Source organism: Mustela nigripes, chromosome 13 (genome assembly GCF_022355385.1).
Source record: "Mustela nigripes isolate SB6536 chromosome 13, MUSNIG.SB6536, whole genome shotgun sequence".
In the NCBI taxonomy this organism is placed as follows: domain Eukaryota; kingdom Metazoa; phylum Chordata; class Mammalia; order Carnivora; family Mustelidae; genus Mustela; species Mustela nigripes.
In genome coordinates, this window is record NC_081569.1 from 26415469 (window position 1) to 26424652 (window position 9184).

Consider the following 9184-nt stretch of genomic DNA (forward strand, 5'->3'; position numbering starts at 1 on the left):
TTCTCTGGCATTTATTGAATTCACTGAGTTTTTGTTTTTTTTGTTTTGTTTTTTTAATGAGCATGACTATTTTTGCCAAGAGCTCTAATGGCATCATTTAAAATTTACATATATACATGTATTAAATAATACTGGCATTATTAGAAAAGTAAATAATGTGATTATGTTGGCAATGTTGTTGCTGCTGCTTTCATTTGCTTGCTTCTGCTAAGATTTATGGTAGAAGTTAGTATTTATTTCAGGAAACATCACTTATGCTCACAGGTATATTTAAAAAGAATAAGCAATCACTTCACACCTACTACGATAACTATTAAAAAAAGACAACTAGAAAACAACAAAATTGGTGAGAATGTGGAGAAATTGGAACCCTTATATCCTGCTGGTAGGAAAATGGTGCAGAGACTATGATAAAGTTTGGCAGTTCCTCAAAATATAAACATAGAATTACCATATGACTCAGCAATTCCACTCTTAAGTACACTATACCCAAAATATTTTAAGTCAGGTACTCAAAGAGATACTTTCATGCTTATGGTCTTTGCAGCATCATTCACAAAAGCCAAAGGGTGGGAACAAACCAAATGTCCACCAACAAATAACAGATAAAATGTTGTGTATATATACAATGGAATAATACTCAGCTATAAAAAGGAATCAAGTTCTGACAGATGCTACAATATGGATGAATCTGAGAACCAAGGGAAAATCAAGCTAAGTGAAATAAGCCAGCCGCAGAAGGACAAATACTTGTATAATGCCATTTAAACAAAAAACTAAAATGGGCCAATTCATAGAGACTGAAAGTAGATTATAAATTATCAAGGAATAGAAAGAAGGAGAAATGGGGATGACTGCTTAATGGCTACAGAGCTTCTGTTTCAGATAATGGACAAGTTTTAGAAATAGTGGTGAGAGTTGCACATCGTCAACATAATTAATGCCAGTGAACTGTACATTTAAAAATGGTTAAAATGGCCAAGTTTTATGTTTTACATAACTGACTTTTGAACAAAGTGGGGGTTAAGGGCCAGACCCCTTCCCTACACAGGAAAATCTGTGTATTCCTTTTGATACCCTAAAAACTTAACTACTACTAATAACTTACTGTTGACTAGAAGCCTTATCAAAAACATAAACAGCAGATGAACACATATTTTATGTTATAAGTATTATATACTGTAGTCTTACAATAAAGTTACAGAAAACATCAAGAAAATCATAAGGAAGGAAAAATACATTTATAGTCCTATATATATATTTTTAAGATTTCATTTATTTATTTGACAGACAAAGATCACAAATAGGCAGAGAGGCAGGCAGAGAGAGAGAGAGGGGGAAGCAGGTTCCTTGCTGAGCAGAGAGCCGGATTTGGGGCTTGATCCCAGGACTCTGGGATCATGACTGGAGGCCAAGGCAGAGGCTTTAACCCACTGAGCCACCCAGGCACCCCTATAGTACTATATTGTTAAAAACACGAGTATAAGTGGACCCAAGCAGTTCAAACCTTGGGTTGTTAAGAGTCAACTGTTACAACAAAAAAGAATAAACAATGGGCTATATTCATTCAGCATAAAAGTTTTCATACAGAATAGTGTATGATTTCATATTGCTCCACAAGCTAATAATGCTGTATAGATTTACACACTTTAACCTAGTATTTAAAAATTTAGGAAGATGTTTATTACAGCATCATTTACAGTAGAGAAAAAACTGGTAGCCAAAACAACCAACAATTGCTAAATAGTTAGACAAATTATGGTAATTAACTTTATGGGAAATTATACTGTCATTAAAATAATAATTATGTAGCAACATGGAAACTGACTATAACATTAAATAAAATGGATTTTATATATTGTAATTGTAAATATGTAAAATTGTGTACCTAAGGGAAAACACCTAAATAGTAATTAGGCTAGGGTTGTGGGACTGTGGAATTTCTAAATAACTATTTCCTCATTCCCGAAATTTGATATATTTTATTAAAAATAAACTGGGAAATTAGTACGGTTACAAGCTCACTGCTCCATTGTGGAAGCAGCTTGATTTCACCCTGGTCAGTCGTCCATTTGGGCGTCTACAGCTGAGTCGTCCAGGTATCTCACGCCCTACTAGAGATTTCCTCATTGGCCTCCGCCGAGAGGCTTTGTGGGAATCGGGATCCCAGCAAAGGCTGCGTCCTGCCGGTCCGGGGTGGTCCCAAGTATTGCATGGGAGACATACTAAAAAATTATTTATCTGAGATAAAACTAAGTGGGCTTCCTGTGTTTTCATTTGCCAAATCTGGGAACGCTACCTGCACCCACCCTCCTACCGCCTTTCCCTTTCCTCAACACCGCCCCTTCTCTCACTCCCCTCTCTCAATTCCTTCCTCACCGTCAACTCCTCTCCTCTCCACTCCCACTGTCTTCCCGGAGCCCCGGATCCATCCTCCATCTCCGGGTCCGCGGAACCCGGGCTCCCACCCCACTAGCCGAGCCCCGGCTCCCCTCACCGCAACCTTGTCGCGGAGCCCAAGTTCCCCTCCTCCTCTTTTCCGCCTCGGCGGAACTCGGAAATCTCTCCACCCCCCACTCCGTCGCTGCCCCGCAGATGCTCAGATCCCAACCCCAACCTCCACTTTGTCCGGTGCCAGCGGATCCCCGGGTCCACACCCCCACCCCCACCTCCGGACCGGGCGCACGCGGCGCGCAGGCGCAGGCGCGGAGGGCGGGCGCGGGCGGAATGGGGACTGCAGCGGCGGCAGCGGCGGCGGCCGGGGAGGGGGCGCGCAGCCCGAGCCCCGCCGCCGTGTCGCTTGGCCTGGGCGTGGCCGTCGTGTCGAGCCTGGTGAACGGGTCCACGTTCGTGCTTCAGAAAAAGGGCATCGTGCGCGCCAAGCGGCGAGGTAGGGCGGGCCGCGCGGGCTGTGCTCTGAGTTGGGGTGGGGGTGGAGGGAAGAGCGGCCGGGCGGTGGGAAGGGGAGCGGCCGCAAGTTGGGGGGCGTTTGGGTCGCCGCTTGGGGCCGGGCACAGGGAGAAGGCGGAGCATCTCGGAGGGGCGCGCTGCGCGGGCTGGAGACTCCTCGCCCACCTGCGCGCAGGCACGGTCGCGGCCCTACGCCCCAGAAGCATAACAGTGGCTGGCGTGTTTTGCCCACCCGCAGTTCCAGAAGCGGCCCGCGCCCTGGTAGTTGTGTGTCCCCCACGCTTTTTCTCCCTCCCTAGCGGCTGGAGAGGCCTTGTTCAGTCTGATAGGGTTTGTCTAGCTGACTTCTTCCTTCCTTCCCAGACCCTTCCACTCCTTCTGCAGCCGCGCAGCCGACCAACCTGCCCTCCGGTTGGAGCCAGGTGTCCCTGTCACCCGCATCCACCCGCTGCTAGGGAAACCTTCCCGTTTATCATATTCCCGAAATGGTCGAAGGGCAGTGCTTGCCCAGAAGGAGAGACGACCCTTTAGCCTTGGCTGTGGCCCTGGCCTCGTGTGCACTGGGGAGAGCAAGACCCGCTCATTTGCCCCCCCCCCCCCCCCCCCCCCCCCCCCCCCCCCGCAGTGGCCTCGCCAGTGCCCAAATAAGTACTGTGCACTAGGGCAGGCCAGGGCGGGACCGGTGGGCCAAGGAGGCGCTCACTCTCAGGGTCAAGAAAGAGGTCTGTGCTTTGCTTTAGCTTCTGTTCCTGGAGTCCTTGATGGAGCCACTCTAGTTTAGACTTGAGCCGTCTGATTACAAGTGATCTTTTACTGTGAAGAAAGCGCAGGGCAGATTTTTTTTTTTAAAGCAAAAAAATGGACCAAGTTGGTATTCCTCTGGTGGATACACCACCAAACCCCACTCCTTAGTAATGTGGAAAGTGAGAGAGATGTAGCACAGTTCTTTGCCAGTGTCCCTCTGTTTTAAGAGAGGCCTGAGACAGTTTCCTGAATGCAAAATGTAGCATGCTTTGAAACTGAAAAGAAATGCTGCTCCCAGAAGGACAGAGAAACTTGTGGTTGTTAGCTGTATTTTCACAAGAATGGTGTTAAGAGTACTCTGGGGGAAAACGACACCACCAGGTCATGCATTTGATAGTTCTGATTCCAGATCATAGGTGAAACTTTCCCTGAGTGTCCTGAATGGTGAGCCAGGAGTCCCTTCAGGAAAGATATAAAGGGGCCTGTAATCTCAAAGGACAATGTAAAATCAGGGATATTCATTTAAAGAATTAAACTTTGAAGTGAAAACACTGAAGTTTACATAAAATCTAAATAAAAGCAAATATGACTTCCTTAGGATGCAGATGTGAAGACTCATCTGGCAGTGGTACGTTCACAGGGAGCACGTATCAATTTGATTGGCTTCAGGTGTGTGTTAAGTGTTTGCAGTGACTCAAAACTAAGCAACACATGTGCCTACTGGTAAGATGTGTGAGAGAAGAATTCCACCTCTATGGTGGTCCTTCCAAAAACCTACAACCCCAGTCTCACCATGAGAAAAACATTAGACGAACGTGGATTGAGGAACAGCCTGCAAAATGTCTGACCAGTCCTTTGCCGAGGTTGTAAAGTCTGAGAAACTGTCACAGGAGGAGTCTGAGGACACATGACAATATTAGGGAAAATCTAAGGAAACCTTAATACAGACTTTAGTTAATTAAAAAAAATTTTTTTTGAGTAAAACTTAAGTGTTATTTTAGCTCAGCTTATGTGTTTGAGGGAATTAGTGAATAAGAAAATAAAAAACAAATCAACCAGAAAAAAACCCAGCCATGATTGATTCTGTTATTTTTTTTTTTAAGATTTTTATTTATTTATTTGATAGAGATCACAAGTAGGCAGAGAGGCAGGCAGAGAGAGAGGAAGGGAAGCAGGCTCCCTGCCGAGCAGAGAGCCCGATGTGGGACTCGATCCCAGGACCCTGGGATCATGACTTGAGCCGAAGGCAGAGGCTTAACCCACTGAGCCACCCAGGCGCCCCTGATTCTGTTATTTATAACTACATTCTATGCCTTTAAATGAATAAAAGAGAAAATATGATATTTGCTAATTTCATACTTTGCCACTTACCCCCACTGCCACAGATTCAAGTTAGGTTGGTTGCTCATAGTGATGGAAGGCAGACATATACATTTGTTTTGATAAATTTAGTGTTGATTTGTTCAATAAATATTCATGAAGCTCTTATTATGTGCCAGGTACTGTAGGTACTGAGAATATGCAGTTTTAGAATCTATTCTCCCTAAAATCTTTTCCTACCTCTGCTAACAAGCAGCAGAGTTGACCATTATGAAATATCTGAAATGGAGAAGATAGGAATGAAGAGGTAGCTAAGGACTAGGAGGTCAAGTTCCTGCATTAAAGGAGACTGGTCAGTTTCTTATACTATAAAAACCTGTCTCACTGAAAATTTCCCCTTTATTTTCTTTAAAAATTTTATTTCTGTATTTGACAGAGAGAGTGAGAGAGAGTACACAGTAGGGGAGTGGCAGTCAGAGGGAGAAGGAGAAGCAGGGAGAGAGAGAAAGGGAGAAACAGGCTCCACACTGAGCAGAGAGCCAGAGGTAGGGCTCCATCCCAGACCCTGGAATCATGACCTGCGCCGAAGGCAGACTGAGCCACCCAGGTGCCCCCTGAAAGTTTCAACTTTAAACGAATTGCCACAAGAGAGCATTTCTTTGGAGTTTTAACTTCAGGAGAGGTAAGTTCTAGTCTCAGCCCTTCTACTGGGGGTTTTAGGGCAAGGCTTTCTCTGTTACAGGCTTTCACACACTTTTGAAAGGCCCTTCCCAGTGAATGGAGTTTGCAGATAGTCCAGGAGCACTCTCCACAACACAAGCTCATGGGGGACTGCCTGACTCCTGGGAAGGACTCTGCATGGGAAGAGGGAAGAGGACACACAGATTGTTTACAGTGTTAGAACCCATTTAAAGCAGGACTTAAGTGAGAGAAACAAGGTAATCATTGGGTGTGAAAGCACTTGTGGAAAGCCAGTTACAACTTTTAGAATTTCTGTGCGCATAGGTGAGGATGCCCAAAGAGACTGATGGCATGAGGGTGGTATCCTGCCCTCAAACAGGCTTTGTGGAAGCAATCTCGGGAAAGTCATGTGTTTGAATTTGCTGCAGGCTTTGGAGAATTGCATAGTAAGTTATTGTATTTAGAATGCCCTAGACCAGGATGAACCAGCTGATCTTTTTAAAATCCCTTTCATCGGGCGCTTGGTTGGCTCAGTGGGTTAAGCCTGTGCCTTCGGTCAGGTTATGATCTCAGGGTCCAGGGATCGAGGCCTGCATTAGGCTCTCTGCTCAGCAGGGAGTCTGCTTCCCTCTCTCTCTGCCTGCCTCTCTGCCTACTTGTGATTTCGTTCTCTGTCAAATAAATAAATAAATTAAAATCTTCATAAAAACCCAGAGATGCCATTTCATACCCATTAGAATGGTTATTGTAAAAATAAAACATAAAATCACAAATACAGGTGGGGATGTGGAGAAGTTGGAACTCTTGTGCACTATTCATGGGAATGTAAAATGTTGCAATTGCTATGAAAAACAGTATGGAGAGTCCTCAAAAAATTAAATACAGAATTATTATATGATCCACCAATCTATTTCTGGGTATAGATCCAAAAGAAGTGGAAGCAGGGTCTTGAAGAAATATTTGTACACCCATGTTTATAGTGGGAACAAAAGGATATAGCATAGGCAAAAGGTAAAAACAACCCAAATATCCAGATACTGACAGATGAACGGCTAAACAAATTGTGGTATATACATTCAAGAGAATGTTATTTAGCTTTAAAAAGCATGGTAATTCTGACACATGCTACAACATAGATCAAACTTGAGGACAATATGCTGTGTGAAATAAGCCAGTTAGAAAAGGGCAAATACTTTATGATTTCACTCATATGAGGTAGGTAGTCAAATTCACAGACACAGAAAGTAGGATGGAGGTTGCAGGGACCGCAGGAAGCAGGGAATGGAGAGTTAGTGTTTAATGGGTACATTGTTTCTGTTTGGGAAGATGAGGAAAGTTCGGGAGATCAGTGGTGGTAATGGTTGCACAACAATGTGATTGTACTTAATGTCATAGAATCACATACTTAAAAATGTTTTAAAATTGGGGCACCTGGGTGGCTCAGTGGGTTAGGCCGCTGCCTTCGGCTCGGGTCATGATCTCAGGGTCCTGGGATCGAGTCCCGCATCGGGCTCTCTGCTCAGCAGGGAGCCTGCTTCCTTCTCTCTCTCTCTCTCTGCCTGCCTCTCAGTGTACTCGTAATTTCTCTCTGTCAAATAAATAAATAAAATCTTTAAAAAAAATGTTTTAAAATGGTAAATTTTATGTTACATATATTTTACCATAATGAAAAAATCCATTTCAGATTTCAAAGTCTCCTTGCTGAGGAGTACAGCCTAGAGGTATAGTAACACTGTTAAGACACTCAGAAGTTGAGTGAGTTGTCTTGTGAGAGTGGAAACTGGTAATTCAGGTGTTCCACCTGTTACCCCAAGCCTTCTATACCTCATTTCTAAAGGGTGCATTTTCCCAGGCTATGGTATATATGTGTGCTTTCTCCTTGCCTCTTCAGCCATCTCCAGAGACATACTTAGGCACATGCGCCTCTACACCCAAAGACAAGACAAGCACATGTTGTCTTCATGTAGCTCTTTGGTCTGTGGTTAGTGTCCACTGCTTCTGTGAACCCTCCAGATCTTGACAAATGAGGTCAGTTGTCTCTTCCCTGTGCTTCCTTAGCACTAGTCCTCAACACTCTTCTGCCCCTGAAACCCATGGGTTGATGGCCTGTTTACTTGTCTGTGTTCCCCTGGATCTTGGCTGGTCAAGGCAGGGCACAGCCCCTGTCCACTTGGGATGCATGTGGTGGACACTCAGTAATGTGACCTGACTGGCCATGAGTAACTGTGGAGTGAAGAGGGTAAAACTGAACCTTATATTTCCTGACAAAATTGCAGCATGTTCTTCAGTCTACTTAAATCTAACCTCATTTATCTGTGGCCCCTACTAAGTAAAGGAGGCCAGAGTTATCGCTAGATCTGAACATCTACACCTATCTGATCTCTGTCTAGTCCTGAGGAGAGAGCATGGATAAGGAATATGGTGAGAGGTAGCAGGAGAGCAGCTCTGCAGCCTGTCCCTGGTTTAACTGATACTGTTTCCATAAGAAGAGAAGATAAAGAAGACTGACAGAAGACCCATGGTGTCCCAGACTCATGTATCCATCAGCTTGCTGAGCCCCCCCCTCTCTTTCTGTCCCTTCCTCCTTTCTCCTGTCCTCCATCTCTCCATGTATTCTCTTCACATGTTGCCACCTTGGGCTTCCTTACACTATGGTGATCTCAGAGATGTCAGACCCCTTACACAGTGGATAGTTTCCCCTAGACCAAACTTCCAGGACCATAGTGGAAGCTGTGTAGATATTTGTGGCCTGATCTGAGAAGTCTTGCCACATTTTATTAGCTTACTCAAGGCCTAGCCAGGTTCAGTGTGGGAGGGGAATATATGAGAGAATGAGGTGTGATACAGAAGACAAAGTTGAGGCTTGCATCTGATATGGGGACTGCTGGTGTCAGGATTTGAACCCAGTTCATGCTGATTATGAAGATCATCTATTTAACCCCAGTCACTGTAGGGAAGGTAAGGGGGAAGACAGACAAATTTCACCTGCAGAGGATAAGGCTTTTCTTTTAAGGGTCTTCACAGTTTATTTGGTAATATGATACTGAGTTATAAGTGTGGATAATACCCAAAGATATGAGGGCAAATAATTTATTCTTGGGGCACCCTGGTAGCTCAGTTGGTTAAGTGTCCAACTCTTGATTTTGGCATGGGTCATGCTCTCGTGGTTGTGGGATCAAGTCTGGAGTGGATGCTCAGCACAGAGTCTGTTTGGGATTTTCTTTCTCCCTCTGCTTCTCCCTTTGCTTCGTGGTCTCTCTCCCTTTCTCTCTGTCTCTCTTTAAATAAATAAATAAAATCTTAGAAAAATAATTTATTTTTATTTTCATATAAGCAAAATACCCTTGGTCTTATTGGACTCGTGTTGGACAGAGTATATTTTTCCCTCAAAAATATATGATCTCCCTGATATGAGGAAGTGGTGATACAACATGGAGGCTTAAGTGGGTAGAAGAAGAATAAATGAAACAAGATGGGATTGGGAGGGAGACAAACCATAAGTGACTCTTAATCTCACAAAACAAACTGC

The 9184-nt window shown here is 44.3% G+C and overlaps 1 protein-coding gene across 1 annotated transcript in view; it reads left to right on the plus strand.

The window, feature by feature from the left end:
- Nucleotides 1-2580: 2580 nt before the first annotated feature.
- The window catches only part of NIPA1 (NIPA magnesium transporter 1), a 70857-nt gene continuing 64253 nt past the window's right edge, over nucleotides 2581-9184 (plus strand). The window contains exon 1 of the mRNA XM_059371742.1: nucleotides 2581-2890. Coding sequence (XP_059227725.1) covers nucleotides 2596-2890 — 295 coding nt within the window. The 5' untranslated portion in view covers nucleotides 2581-2595. The remainder of the gene's footprint in view (nucleotides 2891-9184) is intronic.